Below are 23,414 nucleotides of genomic sequence, written 5' to 3'. Positions count from 1 at the left end.
AGTAGTTGTTGTTTATGGAGGGTACAGGGGGTGGTGATTCCGGTGTCAGCTAGGAGTTTCCGATGTTCTGGTATGGTAAGTATGATGAATCGGGTGAAGTGATGTGTTGTCTGGATGCAGAAGGAAAAGGGGATCCTTGATGGGTGAGTAATCGGGAGGAAGTTGACCGAATTATTCTTCTGCCTCTTATCGGAGCCTCGAATTCGGCGAGGGAGCCTGGCGGGGCTGGATTGAACTTGGTTTCCCAGGAGAGCGGGGCTCTCGGAGTTGTTGTTGTTATTGCTGCTGCTGTTGCTGTTGCTTTGGTTGTCCATGCTGGTTTATGGTTGGTCCTTTAACGGAGCTAGCTATAGTGAAGCTGCTTCTTCAAGACGAAGATGGCTGATTGGTAAATCAGTGCTAGCTAATGTGGACCAGGTGCTATTAATCATAAGTGCTCCTCTCGAAATTAGTTTATAAATAAACTTCACTTTATGCAATTATATTATTAAGGAGAAAGTCTGAATATGCAAATATAAAACCAACTTTACCTCTATGTGTGGGTTCACATACCCTGCCGTACAGGTGTAGTTCATGTCAGAATGCAGTTGTTTTGCTTGTTGATGATTAATTACCCAGGCCTTGTAAAGTTCCGTCTTCTTGTCTTTGGCTAGGCAGAACCTCTGGTTTAAGCACTACATAGTGTTGAATCTGGTAATCATGGAGCATTATTTCTTGCACATGACCACACAGAACAACATTGTTGGCATCCAAAGACTTGTAGGACTTTAACTTCTCTCTTGTAAAATCACTTGGAACCATTTTGTCTTTTGCAAATGAATCTGTCAGATGAACGCCGCTCACTTCAATGTTAATTTAGTAGAATCACTGTGCTTATCACTGGGTGACAAGCTGTTATAATATGCTGAAAGCATATATGTAAATAATATGTATACTATGTAATCAATATATCTTATTTGTAAGATAACAACAAACTCTGTACCGCATCGGATGTCATTCACTGTAAATGCTAGTGCTCCCTTTTTTTTTTTTTTTTTTTTTGCCACCTCCCTGTGCGCGCATCCTGAATATTTACAAACATGGCAATTGGTCTATAGCTTTCAGAACTTCTCATTCATTTGCATATTTATAAAAACCTAATTGATAACAGAAGAGGCTGTTATTTTTATATTCTATTTTATGCTAATAAGCAGAATAACAGATGAGTTTTTGTTTTTTATGCCTACAGAATAAACAGAAAAACAAAATATTTACTGTTTTTCTGATGTTTTGTTTTCCAGAATAAAAGGAATAATCAAATAAACGGATGGTTCACGGACCCAGAAGGGTCCCAGAAGATAGCCTAAGGGCTCTATTTTGACGGTCCATGCGCAGAGCGCAAAACGCAGGGCGCAAACGCTTTCAGGGCATGTCAAGACGCGTTTTTACTAATTTAAGGACGGGAAATCTGCCTTGCGCCAAGGCGCATGGTCTAAAAGGGTTGAGTTTATTTTCTTAATGAGTTATAGGTGTGTTTTGAGAATAAACCAATTAGAGTCTCATCTCCCATTCCTTTTAAGACCCAGCTGCGTCGCGCCAATAACGCATTCGCTATTTACAGGACGCAAAGTAAGTCTAAGTGGAAAAAATGAGCATTTCACAAGCAAACAGTTCACAGTTGACAGTTTTTTTAACAGAAAACTGTTGAAACAGAGCATCTACTGCCTGAGAATGAGAGATAAATGATCTACTTTTCACTTTCGCTCTTGGATCGGGAAACCTTTATGCACAGACATCAATTAGCCTATAAATAATTAATTTCGTTTGTTAAGTGCAAAGATTTGTTTCAAAACTATTTCTAAATTCAGTTCTAATTTCTAGCAAACAAATAAATGAACAATAATGATAAGTGTGGTCAAAATACTAAGTTATTTCCAAATATACCTGCCATGCCCCGAATGATCTCAAACCTGACAGGTGGGCAAATCTAAGCTTGTTTTTAATAAAAAAAAATAAATATGGATATATTAAATAATACTGTTAATAATGATAACATTATACAAAAGCAAATTGTTATGAATGACCTGAAAAAGCCTCCTGAGATGAAGAAGACATAAAAGCAGTGGTTTTTCATATTTATATAGGCTAGAAAATAATATGTTTTGTAATATTTTAATCCTTTATATTTATATCCTATATCTATTCTTATAATATCCTATATATATCCTTAATATTAAAATTTTTTCATATGTAAAGATATTTGCCTATTGCTCTCTTGTGCGTATTAAGCAGTGCGTAAGCGAGGTGCAACTCTGCGCCGGAGTTTAGACCGGGTTAGTTTTGGTCTAATGAAAAACCTATTATAGTTTCTCAAAATAGCATTGCGCCAGCGGTCCGCCTCAGAACGCCTTCCTTTTTAGACCAGAACGCCTATGGGCGCACAAATGAGCGCTAATGCATTTGCTATTTAAACAGCATAGCGCAACGCCTCAAAATGACTCTTGCACCAAGCAGAAACTAAAAGGCTATTGCGCCGCGTCTTGCGCCCCACTGCGGCGGGTGTATAATAGGGCCCTGTTTTTTTTTTTTTTTTTTTTTTTGCCTTTCAAAAACAAAAAAATTTTGTCCAAACTCAGTTCAAAAATAATCTTGCACAAACTGACTGAGACATGTCAGATATACAGTGAATCAAATACAAACCCTAAAATTAGACAAAAATGAATACAATGTACAAAAAAGAGTAACCCGTGCAGACTTTAAACAGAAACTCTGTAAGGGGTTAAATAAAACCATATTCTAGAAACAAATCATACAATTGTTTAGCCTTCTCACCCTTCATTATTTTTAAAGCTTCTAGGTGGCATTTGTGGCAAACTCCTTTTTAAGCACAATCAGTTGAGGAGCTGTTTTCAAAATTCTACATTTGTGAATGAAGAATTTAAGTAAAATGTGTAAACAATTTACAGTTAAGTCATCATTTTTGCTGTCCAAATGTACTCCAAATTTCACAATGTCCCAACAAATAGAAGGAAACCTTGAAATGTATTATTTTATCCGGTTGTTCACATTAGACCAGAAAGAATTAACCAAATAACAATGTAGAAATAGATGTTCAACAGTTTCAATATCACTATTGCAAAATTGACAAACAATACATTTCACGTTTAAATCTTTTTCTCAGAAACTCCTTTGCAGGGAAAATATCATAGATAATTTTAAAATGTACTTCTTTGTATTTTCGAGTTTTTAAAACTAAATTCTTATTAAAAGTTTGGAAAATATAATTTCTTTTAATAGGACCAGCTAGTATTCCTGTATAAGACACTTTCTAATAAACGTATTTGTACATTTCTTGTCAATAAAATTTAGCTTACCTACTTTATTATCCAGAATTTTTGGTGTGACAGTGGAGTATCTCTTTTAATATATTAATTAATGGTAAGGGAATACATCTAATACTTTTAAATAATCTTTTTTAACACAATAAATTTAAAGATAGTACCAAGCTAATTGCAACTATCAAAACAACCATTCTTATGCAAAATATGCAGTGCTGACCAAATACCATTTTGCCACCAGTCCTCCAAAAAAAAAAAAAAAAAAGATTTACGTTGCGTTAAAATACAGCGATTGTTCCATAATGACACATTATGAGGACTAAAGTTATGTTTGTACAGCATTTTCCAATACAAAACCTGCTTATGAAAATTGGAAAGTTTCAGTGAAATTTTAGATAATTCAAAGTCACATTATAAACAAAGCTTTATACCTCCTAGTTTTTTAAACAAATAAGAAGGGATTATAAACCAATAAGAATCCTCATTTTTTATAAATGTTTGCTGCCATTTAAGTTTAAGTACTCCATTCATAATATCAAAATCTATAGCCTTTAATCCACCTTCACTATATTCCTTAATAATGTCATCTTTCCTAATATAATGATACTATTTACTCAAAATGAAATCATAATTCATTTTATTTATTTATTTTAACTTTTTGGATAAAATGGATAATGCAAAGCATGCATAAATTAATCTAGAAATACTTTCATTTTCTTGTCGACTTCTTGTTCTTGTCCCTTTATTAATCCAGGGTCGCCACAGTGGAATGAACCGCCATCTTATCCAGCACGTTTTTACACAGTGGGTGCCCCATCGCTGGGAAACGTAATTATAACAACAATAATAATAATAATAATAATAATAAAATATTTTAGTTATTTTTAACGGAGATGTTATAAAATGAGGTCAAAGGGTTCTCGTGGATGGCCATCAATTCACATTTTGATGTAATTGAATTGTAAACTTGAGGCTTTAGAAAAACATTCAACTAGCTTAAGAGCTAAGGGGATTTGTGTATGGTCTTTTAAAAAAAAGAGTCGTATCATCAGTTAGCTGACTAATTAATGAACTAAATTAATAAACTAAAAATTGTGTTCCTTAAATTTAATCCCTGCAATATTTTCTTTGTTTCTTTTTTTTTTTTTTTTTTTACAAGAATTGCTAATAGTTCTTCAACCAAAATGAATAATAGAGAGCTTCCACATACTTGACTTATTCCTCTGTTCACCTTTTTGTTTATTAGCAACTGAACTATGTCCTTGTAAAGCATTTTAATGATATTTATCAAATTTGAAAAACAAAACCAAAAAACTTTGGGGTTTGAAAAAGAAACTGGTGTTCTACTTTATGAAATGCTTAAAAAAATCCTCTTCTTCAATAAAATTATTGCATTCTAGCATGTCCAGAACAAGCCTAACATTGTTTTGAATAGATCTACCTTTTAAGAATCCTGATTGAGTTTCGCTAATTATTTGAGGAAGACCGACCTTTAATCTAGCAGCAATTACCCCTGATAATATTTTGTAATCTGTATTAAGAAGTGTGATAGGTCGAAGATTATTTAATGCTCTTTTATCCTTGGGTTTTGAAATTAGAATAATGTGTCTCCCGAAAAATGAATAAGTTTTTCCTAGAGACCCTGATTCCAAATATCTCTTTAGAGCTATTTTCGAGTTTCTGGGAGAAACGAGACTGTATTTTGAACCATTTGACTTGCCGTAGAAACCGGTATAGCGTACGTTAACTATGACCGTCATGCGTTTTTCCATTCAAAGATACGTATGATAACTGGGCAACTACGCAAGACGTTTAGTTTGTTTGCGTACAAGGAACAAACGTTCAGAAGGAAAAGGCTGCTTCCCCCGGTTACATCCGCCATTTCGCTGGAAACTGAAAAGCCTTGTTTTGCTCAAAATACCGCAATGGTAAAAATACTGAACACAAACTCGCCTTTTATCAGCAGTTTAGACTAAATGTTTAATGTATTGTCTTTTAGCGTCACCTCTGTAGCTGCACGATGACCACCCGCTGTTTAAAATGCAATTTTAGCGTTTCTTGCAATATTATACAAATCTAGTTAAAAATAACTAAATATAACAAACTTGAGACCTTTATATTTTACATATCCTAAATCGATACACTGTCAACCGTTGCACAGGATCCAGTAAAGAGTGAAGGAGAGATGGCGAGCTCGGTGGGAAACGCGGCTGACAGCACAGGTAAACAAGACATAAGCTAATGTTTGAGTCCACATATTCAGCGCTGTAGTGACGATGGTATAACCACCTTTAGATTTATTTAATTTTTTATTTAAAGAATGGTTTATTTGTCACTTAATATTGTAATTTCTGACAGTGACAGTGTTAAATAGGATAACAGAAAGTTTACAATTCATATTCAAATTTTAAAGGCAGATATAAACCGTTTTTAACGACATTAGTGTCAACAAAGTAGAAACTTGCTAAGGTTGTCACAATGGTAAGTCAGGTGTCCTTGTAAAATGCAGAGAATGTACAATAGAATTTTCTGTAGTAAAAGTTTAAAAACCACGTTTTTGCACCTATAAAGGGATATGAAAGTTTTGTCATCATTAAATCTGCTTGTTTAAAACCTTGAGCATTGTCTTCCGTAGCATTTGTTTATTAACCTACTGTAGAACTGAGTGATTACAGCATTCAACATTTAGCAAAATATCTTCTTTTGTGTTCAAACCCATAAACATATTCTGTTTAATAACAGAAAGTCACAAAGGTTAGGACTTAAGCATGAGTAGTAATAAAATCATAACAATAGAGTAATAAAAAAACTTTTTTTTTTTAATTTTTGTTGAAAATTATGCCAGCACATAATAGTTTTATGAGTCATGATGGTGGACAAATTAAATGTTTCACAAAATGCTGTAGCTTAAAATGGAGCCAAGTATGTTTAATCAGAGGGAAAATGAATATGTATGGGCATAAATATAAATGTATCAAAATATAATTTTAGAAATACCTGTTGTGACTTAGTAACTTGTGATTTGAAAGGAAGTTTGTTCTAAATTCTGAATTTTCACCAACTTTGCAACAAATAACTTAATTTGTTCTTCACATGTTCTTATCACATTATGCTCTTCTCCAGTTTACATTTTTGTCCCCATTCAATTCAACATCTGCATTTATTATTTATAACTTTTATTATAAATGTTAAATGCAGTATTTTTTTAATTAACCATTAATTTGTTTCTTGTTGGTCTGTTTGTTTGTTGATTTATAGTTTATCAAAATTGCTATAATCCTTTGAGGAACCATTAGTGCTGGTGTTAGAAAAAATGCCATAGTTAGGGCTGCACTATGCTGGAAAAATATACAATATTGTTTTTAAATATTGAAATAACCCTTATACAACCTTTCCTTAGAAAAATGCTATTATTGAAATTATTAGTTATTTTTTAAGTCATTTATGAAATGTTGTTAAAATGAACAGATAAAATTTATATTTACATATCTAATTGATTCAAATTTAGACTAAAAAGATTAGCCTTTAAAATGCTTAATTAGTGACAACTTTCTGAAAAATATTGTGACTGATTGGTTCTTGTAATTTTCCTCTTGTTTTGACTCCCATGATTAGTGTTTGAATTTCAGCTCTGGGTTTACCTGCTCCAGCCAATAACAGAACTAGTTGGTTAGGTGGGGATAAAGATAGTAAGGCCCCATTTGTTTATAATTTAGATAAGCAATGCAAAAAATGCAATTTATCATGCATCTGCAATATGTTTATTGCATATACTATTGTCGTGATATTGATAATTTTTGTGACATATTATGCACCTATCATAACTGCATTAAATGGTTTTGCACTGAATAGTGTTTATATGAAGTTTTATTATTTATTTATTATTATTATTTTTTACATTATTTCCATTTCTTCTAACATGCCGTTTTCCCCTCCTCTGGGTTGTGTTGGTGCTTCAGAACCAACCAAACATGTTCTTTCCTTCCAAGGGTTGGCAGAGCTGGCGCACCGTGAATATCAGTCAGGAGATTTTGAGGCAGCAGAGCACCACTGTATGCAGCTGTGGAGGCAAGAGCCGGATAATACTGGTGTGCTGCTGCTGCTCTCCTCTATCCACTTCCAGTGTCGCAGGCTAGACATGTGAGATGAAAAACTTTATGATTCTTTTTTTTTTTTTTTGGGAAGATGGAGTGGTATGACATTTGTCATAATGGCGTTGCAGATTTTTCTTAGTATCGAAAATATAGGTTGCGACCTTTTTGCAAAACAAATACATGCTAGTTAACATGTAAAAATCCCTTTTTAGTTTTATAATTCATGCTCTTAGAATTCTGCATGTGATTCTTAATAAATTTTCATTTTAAAGTTTTTAAATTGTACATTTTAGTCACAATATAATTAAAACAACAAACATTTGTCTGATTTACTTGAAAATGCACGTAGGTCATTTCAATTTAGCACTCTGGCCACCAAGCAGAACCCCATGCTAGCTGAGGCCTACTCTAACCTGGGCAACGTTCACAAGGAACGAGGTCAACTGCAGGAGGCCATTGAACGTTATCGTCAAGCTCTTCGTCTCAAACCAGACTTCATCGATGGATACATCAATCTGGCAGCGGCTTTGGTGGCAGCAGGGGACATGGAGGGAGCAGTTCAAGCATATGTGTCTGCTCTTCATTGTAATCCTGTAAGTTTTTTTAAATTTGGCCAGCCTGGTTCATGTTCGGGTGTCCTGAACTGGAGCTTGTCTTGAACTAACAAACTGAATGCAAGAAGTGAATAGTGACACAATGCAGTAATGTGCTGTTTATCTCATTTAACAAATTTAAGATTCATAAATCAGTTTGTTTGAGCACTTGTGTTTGCTTTGTAATGGTACTGTGAGTAATACCATTCAACCAGCACCTATCATATATAAACTGCTGGTAGTTTTGTTCTTGTAGAATTCTATTTAAACTGCTGATTCATTTTTTCCAAAGTCTCTTTTTCTCAGACATTTTGTTTTAACATATTCACTCCCTTGTTTGCTTTGAGACTAGATAGACATAAATGGATAGTGTAAGTGCAGAAAACAAGTTTTTTGCATTATCAAATTTGTCTGCATTTTGGATAAGTTTGTTTTTGTAAATTTGTCATTATTTTGCAGTATAACAGTATACAGACTCGGAATGCAACAAATATTCACAGTTTAAGTGTTTGTCAAATTTTAAATATGGCCTGAAACGTAAAAAAATAATGAAGAAACTTAAAAATATAATGATTATTGTTTTTATTTTTATTTTGCAGGATCTGTATTGTGTACGCAGTGACCTGGGTAACCTGCTTAAAGCGCTTGGGCGCCTTGAAGAGGCAAAGGTATGTTAAAAAATATCGGCCCTTTCACTTTTATGTAATGATTTTGCTTTTTCTTTAAAATCAATCTGTAGGCTATTATCACCATCTAGCCTATCATCCTACAGTTCTAACCTCAGTAGAACTAGAAAAGTGTGTACTCAGAGCCATCCGGTCACCTGCTTTTCACTCACTAAAACGGGGGTTCTCAAAGTCCCAATGCAAAGTTCTGAATTTGAACTTTCATTAGTGTCTAAGGCCTGGAAAAAAAATTGGTTACAACAAAGTGTAAGAAACAAAGATCTTTTGCATAAAAAATACATTAATAACCAATGCAAATGTGACCAAATGACACTTAATGTAAGTGTCAGTTATTTTTATGAACAAAACACAGTCAGTGTTTGGTCAGATAAAACATGACGCAAAATACAGAGCATTCTGATGTGGCGCTGTCTGTGCTTCGTCAGCTGACTATACTTTGTTTCATAGTAATGTTTGACATTTCCACTCTTCACAACTCCAACCCATTACAAATCAAACAGTTTTGTGTTTTATTGGAACAAAATATGTTCATACCTCTCTGCCGGATGATCTCTAAAAACTGTCAACCTTTCTTTTCTGAAAACTGGCATCCTCGGCCATTCATACACTTCCATTGGTGAGGAGTTTTGTCCTATTATGTCAGTTATCATTGGCAGGAACCTTTAAACATTGGCTTCGGTTTCATCTTAGACTCATAAAAAGAAAGAGTACAAGTTCAAATTGCACTTATCAAAGTGGCGAATCCACATTAAAAACTGTCAACCTTTCTTTTCTGAAAACTGGCATCCTCGGCCATTCATACACTTCCATTGGTGAGGACTTTTGTCCTATTATATCAGTTATCATTGGCAGGAACCTTTAAACATTGGCTTCGGTTTCATCTTGGACTCATTAAAAGAAAGAGTACAAGTTCAAATTGCACTTATCAAAGTGGCGAATCCACATTTTAATGCCTTACCCACAATAGAAAAATAAAATTGAGCTGGGTCTCGATTAAATTCTCTTTATATCTGCACCAGAGTCTGGACTTTGAGAAGCCCTGCACTAAAAGTCTCTTAAAATTCAACAAGGTTAAACTTTTCCTTCTACTGTATCATTTTGTTTTATTCATTGAAATGGCTAGGTTAGAGACACACCCCCTCTGTCCAACTACTCTAATTTTTCTCTAAGTCTGATTACTGCCTGTTCTGCCCCCATTTGACGCCATACAAAAAAAGAAAGGCTAGGCTCTTCTGTATCTTGCCAAACAAGGGTCCTAAAACCTATGCCACCAGGTTTTTCTTCCCTTTAGTCTATTGGATGGATTTTGCTGGCTCGGTCTTAGAGAAAATAAAAGAACTGATGGAGGTAGTGATCTTTGCTATGCAAAAAATAAGAAGGCTTTTAACACACCTATTGAATTCTTGTAATTTGTGTTATACAAAATCATTTAATTCTTTCAACATTTGCATTTGGCTTTAACTTTCCAGCATTACCAACCACTACACACCTTTTGTGGTTTTGGTGAGTCTTTGGGTTGTTGACTTGATATTGTAAAGAGAGTTCTCCACCTGTTAGTTAGAAGCCTTCTTATTTAGTGCCTCAGGGGGGTGAAGTGGGGAAGTGTCAAGGGTGCCAATGGCCCCCCACCAATTCTGTTGCTTCTAACTCCCCCCACGCGCTTGCTCAGGGCTTGTGGAGTGTGCGCGCTTTGAACTGTCTGCCTGACCCCTAGGTCAGCCCAACAGATCCTCTTCAAGGGCACCATTGTGCATCTGACTTGAACCTGAACCATTTGCATCCTCACTTTCTCCCATCACTACATCAAATTACAATGTTGACCATTCAGATGGAGTTAACCGGGTTTGGTAGGGTTTATGTGTTTCCAACACTGCATCAGCCCTGGACTGTGTCAGGCAGACAGATCACTATTTGCACTCCACTGCACGCGTCAGATATCATGATAGAGAGAATTATACACGTGCAGCAAAAAGCAATGACCTCTTTATTTTAGAGCTGTGGAGGCTTCTAGATGATTATGAAGTTTTTAAACCCCAGGCTTTTTTCCTTATCCATTGGCCAGGACAGGAAAATGCAAACAAGTTATTAAACCATGTAAACAAAGCGTACAACAAAGGAAAATAAAGATCATTGATTACATTTTTTCCCTCTTGGATGTTATGATTATTAATAATAACCCCAAAGCAATGTGATCAGTTCTTTTGGGCAAGATCAAGCCAGTTCTCCTCCCTCCTGTACCTGTATTTGAAAATGGGATTCTATAATGGAAAGATCTGTTTGTAAAACTCAACTAAAAGCCTTTCTTCACTCTTGACCCCTTGCAAACATATTCCTGTTTTTGAAACTGTGAAATCCCTTTCATTGCATGGGTTTAAACTTGTATCAGATCATTTTTCTTTTCTTTACTTTTTTATGTTGGACTTGTTTTGCTTTGTCAATACAAGTGTTGATGTCCATATGAAATGTCTTAATTGCCAACTTTTACTAACGCTCTTGTTTTCTTATTTTGTCTCTTTTGGTTTTTCCACCACTGATATTGTTATTTAGAAGGTTTCAGGTGGGTGACACTATTCCTGCGTAGGTGTGGTCCGGTGGACAGGAACTCTAGGGCATCATCAGTCTTCTCCTCTTCCAGCTGCGGCCGCCCCCAGACAAAGTCCAAAAATATGGTAACGGGTTTGTAAGAGAAAAGAAAGACAAACATCTACTCCAATGCCTGAGTTCTGTCTTGTGACTTCCTTTAAGGAACAAAAACAAGCCAGAAAACTATTAAATAAAAGTGAATGACAAGTGTAATGTATAGTAACAACCTTCTAACTCTCTTACGTGTTGATTTTTTTCCTGTTGCTTTTAATTATAATTTATTTTTCTCCTTTATTTGGAGTTGCAGTGTTCTGCTGAGCAGATGATGCGCTGTGAGCCTGCAGTGACGCAAGGGCCGCGCAGCGAAAAGCTGCGATGAAAAAGCTTGAACTGCGATTTTCCCCTCCCCTCATCCCCTGCCTTGCAGACTGCAGACCTGTTTGCCCTTCTTGCTAGCATGGCACCCAGTGGCTACCTAACCCTAAACATGAAATTGACATTGGCCCTTTCATAGTGCTAACTCTTCAATGAATAGCCTCCTAAGGCCTTAATAGATTTCATAGTAAGATCTCATTTCTTTTGATGCTCCAAAGGCTAGAGGGTTTTAAAGTTTTGTGTGACAGTCTGGTGAGGAGTTGGATCATCACAGGGGTGCAGTCTGCACATTTTGCTAACGTTAGCGCAGGCAAATGCAGGTGCTCGAAGAAATAGCGCAAGCAGTGACTACAGTGCAGGTCACCTGCCTAGCATTATGCGCTTGCATTACAGGGATATCCACCTGCATGCTACACTTTCATTTAAGGTTGTGAAATTTACTTATATAATGTAATTACATTCATTAGAAAATGTCTTGTGACTTTTCTCTGCATCAGGTCACTTTTTTCTAGTCTTAAATGCAACCTTGTAATAGTAAAGTTCATTCAAAACTGCATAACTGAAGAATGTAAGTTGGTGTGTTGGTTGGATTTGCGCAGCGTAGGAAAAATGTGCAGTTTAGCGCGGCAGAAATTTGTGCACGCAAGCCCATGCTGTAGGCTCACTTTTGTTTTTTATGAGATTGGAGGATTAATCTATTTTTTGTCTGCTCTTTTTCTTTTGTCTTTTGATTTCTACTCTTTTACAACTCCTCCTCTGTCCACTACCTCCTGTTTTGTTGTAAATCTGTTCAAGCGTTGTTACCTGAAGGCAATTGAAACTCAGCCAAACTTTGCTGTTGCCTGGAGTAACCTGGGCTGCGTGTTCAATGCCCAGGGTGAGATCTGGCTGGCCATCCATCATTTTGAAAAGGTTGGTAAATACGACAATCTCACTTTGAAAAATAATATGATTTAATGTAACGTTCATTTGGCTCTTTAATGGGTTTACAGGCAGTGACATTGGACGCAAGCTTTCTGGATGCTTACATCAACTTGGGTAATGTTCTGAAAGAGGCTCGTATCTTTGACAGGTAAAGGGTCACTTCTTCTATCATTATATTTTGATATCATAATAATTTAGAGTCAGTCTCATGCTTGTCAATGGTTTCCTCTGCAGAGCCGTTGCTGCGTATCTGCGAGCCCTTAGTCTGAGCCCAAATCACGCGGTTGTCCATGGAAACCTGGCTTGTGTGTATTATGAACAGGGTCTGATCGACCTGGCCATTGACACATACCGTCATGCCATTGAGCTGCAGCCACACTTTCCTGATGCATACTGCAATCTTGCTAATGCTATGAAGGAAAAATGCAATGTAAGAACCCACACTTGCGTTCTTGCTTCTGACAATGGACACATTGCTACAGTTGTGAAGGCTTAATTTTAAGCCAACAGTAATCGCTTTCGAATTAAGCAGATTTTTTGTTTGTCAGTTAATTAAATTTTCATGATAATTTCACCAGCTTGAACCATTGCAAAATTTGTGTTGGGAACTTTTCAACTTTAAATGAATATACCTATTAAAATGACCTTAACATTTACTGTAGCAAGTATGACCACACATTTTAAAATAGATCATCCAGAAATGAAAAGTCTGTTTTAAATTTCTTAATCTCATGTGGTTCCAATCTCCTAAGACCTTTGTTCAACTTGAAAACACAAATTAAGGGTGTACTTACACTAGGCTATCCAAACCACTCCCTGGCATGTTTGACCCCCATATCCCAGTTTGTTTGACAAGTGTGAGTTGGCTGGCCCTGGCCCAGTTTGTAGAGGCTGGCCAGGTTGCATTTCGGTATGGCGTGAAGCTGAAGATGCAACGTCACTTTTAAGGGATGTTTCATATGGATGTATTAATCATTCATATTAATCAAAACAATATAACTAAAGCAGTTAGTGCAGTTGCATTATTGATAGTGTAATCAGGCTCGGAAGGTAAAAATGTTTGAATGCGGGCCGCTTGGGGAAAAGGGAGGACAGACACTTGCACACGGGCTCCGTTTAAGGCGAGTACACCCTAAGATATTTTAGATGAAATCTGAGAGCTCCCTCATACTCCATAGACAGCGATGGTCCTGAGACATTCAAAGTCAAGAAAAGAAACCAAAGACACTGTCAAAAGATTCTATGTGGTATCTGGGATTTAACTGTAATCATAACGCTTCAAGAACACTGTAAATATGGTGCACATTTACTTTGGGCGGTGCTATGTGTTGCCATTATGGCCATGACCACCAAGTCGGTGCCAAACAACTAGTGCTGACGAAAATCAACTGTGTTGTCTACTGGCATCTGTACAAAGGTGTAGGCGATATGTAAAACAAACTGAACCAACAAGCCAGATCGACACTGCAAAACATAGGCCAATGGCTGACTGTAGACCTGGTGTGTCTTGGCCTTTAGAGCCAGCAGCATATTGACTGTAGTAAATGTGTACCCTGATCTGATACAGAGGGCATTGGTGTACAAAGTTGTTTTTACTTTGTCTTCACCTTTTGTGTTTTTGTTTGCACAAATACAAAGTGTTCTTGGATCTTCATATTATTACAGTTGAACCACTGAAATCACATGGATTGTTATGACTATATTTCTGGTCTTTGGACATCTCAGGACCATTGCGTTACTGTCTGTGGAGGATGAGAGAGCTCTTAAATTTCATCCTCAATTTATGTTCCAAAAATGAATAAAGTTCTCAGGGGATTGGAACAACATGGGGGTGAGTGATTAATAAGAGAATTTCCAATTTTGGTCAACTAACTAGTTTCACTGTCTAGTTATTTTTATTTTTTCTGTTAGGTTTCTGAAGCTGAAGAGTGTTACAACACTGCTCTGCGTCTGTGCCCAACCCACGCTGATTCCCTTAACAATCTGGCCAATATCAAGCGTGAGCAGGGCAACATTGAGGAGGCCGTGCAGCTCTACAGGAAAGCACTGGAGGTGAGTGGACCAGAAAAGTCCATTTGAAAACCTCTGATTTGTTTTAAATAATATATATTTCATATTTTTTTTGTAAAGGTGTTCCCAGATTTTGCTGCTGCCCATTCAAACCTTGCCAGTGTCCTGCAGCAGCAAGGAAAACTTCAAGAAGCCCTCATGCATTATGAGGAGGCCATCAGGCAAGATTCTTTTTTAGCCACACTTTTATTTATTTTTTATTTATTGGTGTCTTTTAAAGATTTCTTACTGTCTGTTTGTACTCGAACCCTAACAGAATCAGCCCCACATTTGCGGATGCTTACTCCAACATGGGCAACACTCTGAAAGAGATGCAGGATATTCAGGGGGCACTGCGGTGCTACACTCGAGCCATTCAGATTAACCCTGCTTTTGCTGATGCTCACAGTAATTTGGCTTCCATACACAAAGTAGGAATCTTTAATTAATACGCTTTATTAAAGTTGTGTGTAGTTTTGTTGTTTTGATTTTAAATGGCAACATTTGTCAATTAAAGGACTCTGGGAACATTCCTGAAGCAATTGCATCTTATCGCACTGCGCTGAAGCTCAAGCCAGATTTCCCAGATGCTTATTGTAACCTTGCTCATTGTCTACAGGTATGCAGGCTTACTAAATTTGTCTCTTTTTATTGCACATTGGGCATTCTTGTATGATTTTTGCATTGTTCCCTGGTGTTTAGATTGTATGTGATTGGACTGATTATGACGAGCGCATGAAGAAACTGGTGAGCATTGTTGCTGATCAATTGGAGAAGAACCGCCTGCCGTCTGTGCATCCGCATCACAGCATGCTTTATCCTCTCTCACACGGTTTCCGCAAGGCCATTGCAGAGAGACATGGCAACTTGTGTCTTGACAAGGTGTGTTTATTACAAATATTGACATTTATTTTTTATTTGTATTGTATGTTTTATCTGTATGAGCTTCAGTGTTTATTTTTTCTTTGTTCAACAGATCAATGCTCTTCATAAAACTGCTTATGAGCATCCAAAGGACCTGAAAGCCAGTTCAGGTCGATTGCGAGTGGGTTACATTAGCTCTGACTTTGGCAACCATCCTACTTCCCATCTCATGCAATCAATCCCTGGCATGCACAACTCTGAGAAGTTTGAGGTGAGCAGTAGGATTGTTATGTAGATACTTCTGTACTGTGGTGATCTTGTAAACATACTGCTGTATTTTTGCAGGTGTTCTGCTATGCTCTCAGCCCAGATGACGGCACCAACTTCAGAGTTAAAGTCATGGCTGAGGCTCATCACTTCATTGACCTTTCACATGTGAGGATATCTGTCCTGGGCTAATTCTAAGCAGAACTACACATTTCTTATCTCAGGTTTTGACAAAAAATAGACAAAAGAAAAAAACTGTGTTTTGTAAGGAAGAAATTACAATATGGTTAAAAATACTATAGGCTGAATGTTCCACTGTGATTGTACCAGTTTTAAGGGTTACACTTTATTTTGATGGTCCGTATGTTGAATTTATCTTACATTGCATATGCATGCCAACTAATTCTCATTAGATTATAAGTAGACTGTTAGGTTGGGGTTAGGGTTAGTTTCTTATAATCAGTTAAATGTCTGTTGAAGGAGCAGTATCGACAGATATTAACCAGACAGTCTACTAATACTCAAATGGACAATCAAAATAAAGTGTTACCATTTTAAGGTGCATAATTTGAATCATTGTAATTTAGGAACAATATAATGTAAGTGTTTCTTCTAGTTATATAATTTTTTTGCTATTATTGACCTGTGTGAAGTTTGCGAACCACAAAATTCAAAACATCGGCAGATGTCTCTACTGTCTGTCCTTACTTAATTTGTGCTGGTTTGTGCTGATTAAAGTTTTGTTGAAGCTGCTTCTGGTGTTAATGTAATGGATATTGAATTAATAGCAATGATGCCCCACCACTTTTTAAAACTGCTTTGAAAAACTGCCACAACACGCTTTAATCTTTTCTTTTTTTTTGTCTGTTTTAATTTCATGATTTTTTTTGTCTTTAAAAGATTCCCTGTAATGGAAAAGCTGCAGACAGGATCCATCAAGATGGAATCCACATCCTGGTCAACATGAACGGTTATACTAAAGGAGCACGCAATGAGCTGTTCGCATTGCGGCCAGCACCCATTCAGGTTGGCATCTGAAAGAACCATTTATTGAATGTAATTTACTTAAAGAAGTGTGTGTGTGTGTATCTGTGCTTGGAATTTATGCATTTTTAAATATGAGAGTTATGTAACATGCATTGAATAGGAAGTCTGGAGGGCTGATGTCCTGCAAAATTTAGTTCCAGCCCCAATCAGACACAACTTGGCTAGCTAATCAAGCACTACTAGGCTTTCTTGAAATATCCATGCAGATGTGATAAGGCAAGCTGGAGCTAAAATCTGCTGGACACCAGCCCTCCAATAATGTTTTAATTGCTACTCTTGATCAATTTAATTTGTTATTGTTGAGTAAATATTGTAAGATTGTGTTGTATTGGCATTGTATTGGTTCCTGATCATATAAAAAGGGCTGGCTTAATATTAATTGTTTCTCACAATATTTTTAGGTCATGTGGCTTGGATACCCAGGCACCAGTGGAGCTCCATTTATGGACTACATAGTTGGGGATAAGGTGACTTCTCCCATTGAGGTTGCAAAGCAGTACTCAGAGACTCTGGTGTACATGCCAAATTCATTTTTCATTGGGGATCATGCTAACATGTTCCCACACCTTAAGGTACGATTCTTTTTTTTAAAATGTTTTTTTATTGTGTGTGCTCAAAAAGTAGCACTAAAATGTTTTTTTGGCATCTATGGAAAAAAATTAGCTGAAGATTTAGTGAAGATTTGTGTTTTTTTACCCAATAGAAAAAAGCAATTGTCGACATCAAGTCAAATGGGCACATTTTTGACAATCGCATTGTGCTGAATGGCATTGATCTAAAAGTGTTCCTGGAAAGCCTGCCGGATGTCAAAGTTTTGAAGGCTAGTAAAAACATCACTCCATTTCTATTATCATGTAAAACAGACATGCTTATGTTTTCTTATCAATTACCTTCTTTCAGATGGAATGTGATGATCAAGTGGCGGCTGATAGTAATGGTGCCCTGTCCATGCCCATCATCCCTATGAACACCGCTGCTGAGGCCATCATTAACATGATTAACCAAGGCCAGATCCAGGTCACCATCAACGGCTTTACCGTCAGCAATGGCCTGGCCACCACACAGGTATGGCCCTCTAAAGGCCCTCAGCAGTTGTCAGACTGATGCATGTCCTACTACGTTTTTTAGAATCGTAAACATTATTTTCTATGAGGTATGCACACTGTACACTGTCACTGCCATAGGATGGAGGAACTGTGACGTAGGAGCTGTAGACCAATTGGCTGCCAGCATAAAACTGGTTCTCTCGATAAAATCCTTTTCAAAGGCTTTTCAAGATTTGCAAATAATATGTCTGTTTAAACACAGTGCATTACACTTACAGGTTTTATCCAACCGGATAATCCTTACATGAAAATGTAACTTTTATCACTTTTTACATCATAAATGCAAACGCAAAAACTGAAAAGCTAACATTAAGTTATAAACGGACTACAGTGCCTTCTGGGCGCACGCTTGTGACGTCAACACCTCCCTGCTACAGACAACTTTTCAAGCTTATTTTTAGAAATCTGGTCCATGACAAGCATTTAATCTCTCATTTTTTTTATATTATAATTCACACTATATATTGTAAATAAATACAAATGCGCAGAAAACCACATGTGTATATAGACCTACGCGCCTTTTGGATAGTTTTTTTCTGGAAAATACATTTGTTTTGCCTTATGGTTGTTGTAAAAGTTTTAAAACATGTACTACATGTTTTATAAATGTGCGTACATAGTATTATCATAAGACATTTACATAAACATGCGCGCGTCATACATGCCTGGATGAGGTGTGATTAACAGGTCTATCAAATGCCTGCAAGTTCCTTCATGGGTAGAGAACGACATTCAATATTCTTTTTTGTCACAGCACACCACAAGTACAGTGAAAAGGAGCCCATACAGTCACATATGCTATACATTTTAAAAAGGAGTGTAAATATTGCAGTTAAGATAGAATTAAATGTGTTCACATAAAGAAAAAAACACACTATGGAAAAAAATCAATTGATCATGTTAATATGATAAATAAAATGAAAATATTTATGTATTTTTACGAATTTATTCGCACATTTGCATTACTGAGAGCAGGAAACAGACTGGCTACACTGGTAAACAGTATCTTCATAAAATTGTTTTATTAAAATAAATTATCAACAAAGTAACAAGTAAAGGCATTATCTACACACAATATAAATTCCCAATTAAAAATTATTAATTAAAATATTATTTATAAAAATACTTTAATGAGACAAATCCAACTGCCCAATGCAAGCGAGCTGCATTCCAGTGAGTTCATCTTGCTGACGTATAATGTCTCCGACATTGCCGGTAGTCCTATTTAGCAACATGATAGCAACCGTCTTTTTAAAAAAGCATAAAAGATTTTTAAAAATCAAGAGTGGATTGTAACTGATGTGTTATGTCGTAGAATAAAATGTGAAAGTGTCTTGAGTTTGTGTTAGCCACGAACCTTATTTAAGCGATTTAATCGTAATCCCATTCAAAAAACCTATTGACTTTGGGACAAGAGAACTGAAACTGCTATAATGCCAGCTCGTTTCCAGGTTTTTGCATACAAATTGACATCATAGTTCCGCCACTCTATTCAGCATCTTTTCACGTTCCTTAGCAATGTGTAGAATACCATTTTAAGATGTAAAGCATGTCCTGTGCATGACCCCCTAATTAATGGTGCGAGCTGAAGTCATCTAAAATCTCTCAATTGTTTTATATGTTAGACTAATACGAAGACGGGAAATTGGCAGGATCCCATCACTGCACCTCATGATTGTTTCAGAACCTAAACAAGTAACATCTGTGTTTTTACTTTTTTCTTTAGATTAACAATAAAGCAGCAACAGGAGAAGAAGTTCTTAAAACAATTGTGGTGACCACCCGCTCACAATATGGGCTTCCTGATGATTCAATTGTCTATTGCAACTTCAACCAGCTCTATAAGATTGACCCTCCAACCCTGCAGATGTGGGCCAATGTAAAATTCAACAATTTTTCTGTTATATATACATATTTTCCCTCTAATATAGTTATATTATTTGTGAGTATAGTTTTTTGTGTAAATCAAAATTGAGTAACATTTTACAGTGGATTAACTTAACTAAACAGCATGTGCTTATTGTAAAACTGATTCTGCAGCAGCTCTACTCACTGTGCTCATTGTTGATTACCAGATCCTGAAGCGTGTGCCCAACAGTGTGATCTGGCTGCTGCGCTTCCCAGCCGTGGGTGAGCCCAATATCCAGCAGTACGCTCAGAATCTGGGCCTGCCTGCCTCTCGCATCATCTTCTCTCCTGTGGCTCCCAAAGAGGAGCATGTACGACGTGGACAGTTGGCTGATGTGTGCCTGGACACCCCGCTTTGTAATGGCCACACCACAGGCATGGACGTGCTCTGGGCTGGAACCCCCATGGTTACAATGCCAGGTAATACAAGCTTGGATCATACAAAAACACTATAATATAATTCTAGCAACCAAGTGTACTTAAATAATTTAACACAACCTTTCAAAGTGTACTGTAAAGTAACAGTTTACAAATGCTGAAATAGTTTTTCTCAAGAATCGTACTTTACCAAGTAGATTAGGTGTACTTTTACTTAACCTGCAGGCATATAACACAAACTATTACATTATCTTTTCTTTATATTCAGGGTGGTCATCGCGAGTATATGCAAAGTCAAGTCTGGCTTATAATTGATGATTTGGCAAGTATTTTTTGAGGCGACTGTGTGAGGGTTTTGAAAGCATTCAGGCATAATAAATTGTACCGTTTTTAACATAACAACTTAACAACGATTAATTTTATGGAATAGTTTATAAAATGAAGACGATGCAGTATTATTTTATTATTTGAATACAGTATACCTGAATACAGCTCGACTCCTCTGGAAAACAATAAAATGCTGTTTATTTAATTTGTACTTTTTTTTGTTTATTGTATTTGTTATTTATGCTTGTAAATAGTTTACTATATTCTATACAGAATCATCCCAATTAGGGCTGGGCGATATGGCAAAAATGCAATCTCAATAACTGTTTTTCAAATTGAATGATATAAGTGCTTCCACATTTAAAAGAGTTTCCCAACAATAACTGAAGCCACAAAAATTAGAAGGGTCCATTAAATGGCATAACAAATATTCAGCCAATAACTTTTTGGTGGCTGGAAATTTGGTACATATCTAACATCAACACACTTTTAGATTCCTATTGTTGCACATTTATGCTGTGTGATTGGCTCTTAAATCAATACAGAATAAAAAAAGTCCGAAGCTTATCATTGTTATCGACATAAATTTTATTGCGATTCGATATTACAGTATATCATTTATCGGCCCAGCCGATAAATCTAAAATTATCAATTCTTTCCAAATAGTTTTTCACCTTTGCTGCAAAAAGAGTTTGGTACCTCTGGGTACCAAAAAATTTACTCAACTCAACTCATCTTGTATTCATATCACAATGTGTATCACATAATAAAAAAATCTTGCAATATTAGATTTTTCCAATATCGTCCAGCCCTATTTCAGGGTGTATACAAAGCACCCAGGAGGGCTTATTCAAAATTAAAAGTGGCCATGCTGGTGCACTTTTCTTTTGGAAATATCAACTGCATTTAAATGATCCAAACTTAAAGCTTAATATTTGCAGTACTTTAAATTATAACAAAAAAAAAAATATATATATATATATATATATACATTATTCTTCAAGATAAAGCAGGTCACAAAATGAATCCAGATGGGCCTTTTGATTACCCTTTTTGAGAACCACTGGTTTAGACTGCATGTCACTGATGTCACTGCACAAGCTGTATGTATTCTATCAGTGCGGAATAAACTTTATGGTTTAGGGTACCAACTATTGGACACTTGTAGCATGTTAGCCAGGGATCAGAGTGCATAACCTAATCATTAAATGTGTTTTATGTAAGATTTTGACACTTCTAAAGCGTAAAAATACCAGGTATTCAAGAAACATGCTAAGTAAACATACTTGTTTATCTACAGTCAGTTTTTCTCCGACACAGAATGCATTGTCTTTATTTTGGTCTGTGTAACTCAGCTTGCCTTGTTGGAGAAAATAGTCATTTTATTTCAGCCAAGAAGGCTATTGCCTTATTCAATTCAGTGAATTTCACAATTCAGTGAAACTTGGCAGTGTAAGAATATTTATGGCACACATGCAATCTAAACAAGCAATTTGAAAAATCTGGTAGCACTTGTATAGTATAAAATATACAATGTTAATTGGAAAAAGTTAAATCAGCCACTTCACTGCGTGACTTATGCACAAGCAAACATTTGACAATTTCTTCAAGAAACTGAAGTTTATCCATTCACACTGTGTTCTGCAGGAGAGACGTTGGCTTCATGTGTTGCTGCATCTCAGCTCACCTGTCTTGGCTGTCCTGAACTCATCGCCCGGAGCCGTCAGGAGTATGAAGACATTGCAGTAAAGCTTGGCACTGATATGGAATTGTAAGTTCCTTTTGTCATTTCCCCTCTAAAAGGTTTGTAAAGTACACTATGAAACATGTTGTTCATTCTGCACAGCCTGAAGAAGGTGCGTGCCCGCGTCTGGAAGCAGCGGATCTGCAGCCCTCTCTTCAACACCAAACAGTACACCGTGAACCTGGAGAAACTTTACCTGCAGATGTGGGAGAATCACGCTAGCGGAGGCAAACCTGACCACCTGGTCAAAATGCAGTCTCTGGAGACCAGCGAGAGCACCTGACCTAAAATTTCCATTGCATGAGCCATCCATCCCGTCGTACTGGACAGCGGGGTGCACAAAGACTCAGACCTCTTTCCCATCAGAAAACTCTCTCTGTGTTGTATGACTCCACTGATTTTGTATTATTGTTTGTTTTCTGGATCTTTCCTCTATTTAAAGAGAATATTGGCACAGATTCGGTCTTTTATTTAACTTATGTGCTTGACCTATTTTAGCTGTCATCATGACTTAAACATCATCTGGGATGCATACTTCGGATCACGTTTTGGTCTGGATGCTATCAAAAATAGAAACAACATCTTTCATTTGGAAATGTGCCTGTGTGAACAAGCTGTACAGTGGAGGGACTTTGTACACTGACAAAAGGCCTGCAAACTGCTCTTTTATTGACACTTGACTTCTTTTTCCTTTTTTATTTTTTTAAAAATGATTTTACTAGGAAAGGTCTAGGTAAGTATGTTCTGGTTTTGTACACTGTCTTTCTGATAAGATATTCTTGATTTGTTTGCTCTGTTGGTGTCCATTCAAGGCTCTTTACGTAAACTAAAATAAAGAGATGATGAAACCTTGAAGATTTGCATATATTGCAGTGTTTTTTTTTTTAAACATTCCTTTCATTTTATGAGCTAATCCAATATGACATTGTTACTAATATGCTAAATGGTTATTGTTGTCTATTTTGCTGTCAAGAAAAGTTGCCAGTATATATATATATATATATATATATATATATATATATATATATATATATATATATATATATATATATATATATATATATATATATATATATATAACATAATGATTGTGTCCTGTAAAATGAATATATGGTTAATAAACCTTGACAATGTTGCATTGCTAGGGATTTT

The 23,414-nt window shown here is 36.3% G+C and overlaps 1 protein-coding gene across 4 annotated transcripts; it reads left to right on the top strand.

Annotated features, from left to right (window-relative positions):
• On the top strand, window positions 1–23,117 carry ogt.2 (O-linked N-acetylglucosamine (GlcNAc) transferase, tandem duplicate 2). Of its 4 annotated transcripts, none has more exons than NM_001386799.1 (23): window positions 5,088–5,245; window positions 5,479–5,539; window positions 7,307–7,457; window positions 7,761–8,004; window positions 8,604–8,672; window positions 12,444–12,560; window positions 12,641–12,720; window positions 12,807–13,002; window positions 14,484–14,624; window positions 14,703–14,803; window positions 14,899–15,052; window positions 15,139–15,240; window positions 15,324–15,503; window positions 15,598–15,756; window positions 15,831–15,920; window positions 16,653–16,778; window positions 17,201–17,371; window positions 17,503–17,619; window positions 17,700–17,864; window positions 19,632–19,784; window positions 19,981–20,233; window positions 22,166–22,289; window positions 22,365–23,112. In NM_001386799.1, exons 2-23 carry the CDS (start codon window positions 5,503–5,505, stop codon window positions 22,543–22,545), a joined length of 3,111 nt encoding a protein of 1,036 aa, NP_001373728.1. In that variant the 5' UTR covers window positions 5,088–5,245; window positions 5,479–5,502; the 3' UTR covers window positions 22,546–23,112. The 4 variants fall into 4 exon arrangements, with proteins under 4 accessions (XP_068069340.1, NP_001373728.1, NP_001373727.1 ...); NM_001386798.1 differs by having other exon boundaries at window positions 7,277–7,457; XM_068213239.1 differs by lacking the exons at window positions 5,088–5,245; window positions 5,479–5,539 and adding an exon at window positions 1–75 and having other exon boundaries at window positions 22,365–23,117.
• Window positions 23,118–23,414: the final 297 nt, after the last annotated feature.

This window comes from Danio rerio, chromosome 14 (genome assembly GCF_049306965.1).
Source record: "Danio rerio strain Tuebingen ecotype United States chromosome 14, GRCz12tu, whole genome shotgun sequence".
NCBI lineage: Eukaryota > Metazoa > Chordata > Actinopteri > Cypriniformes > Danionidae > Danio > Danio rerio.
The sequence above is the reverse complement of the archived record's forward strand: the minus strand, read 5'-3'. Positions and strand labels throughout refer to the sequence as shown.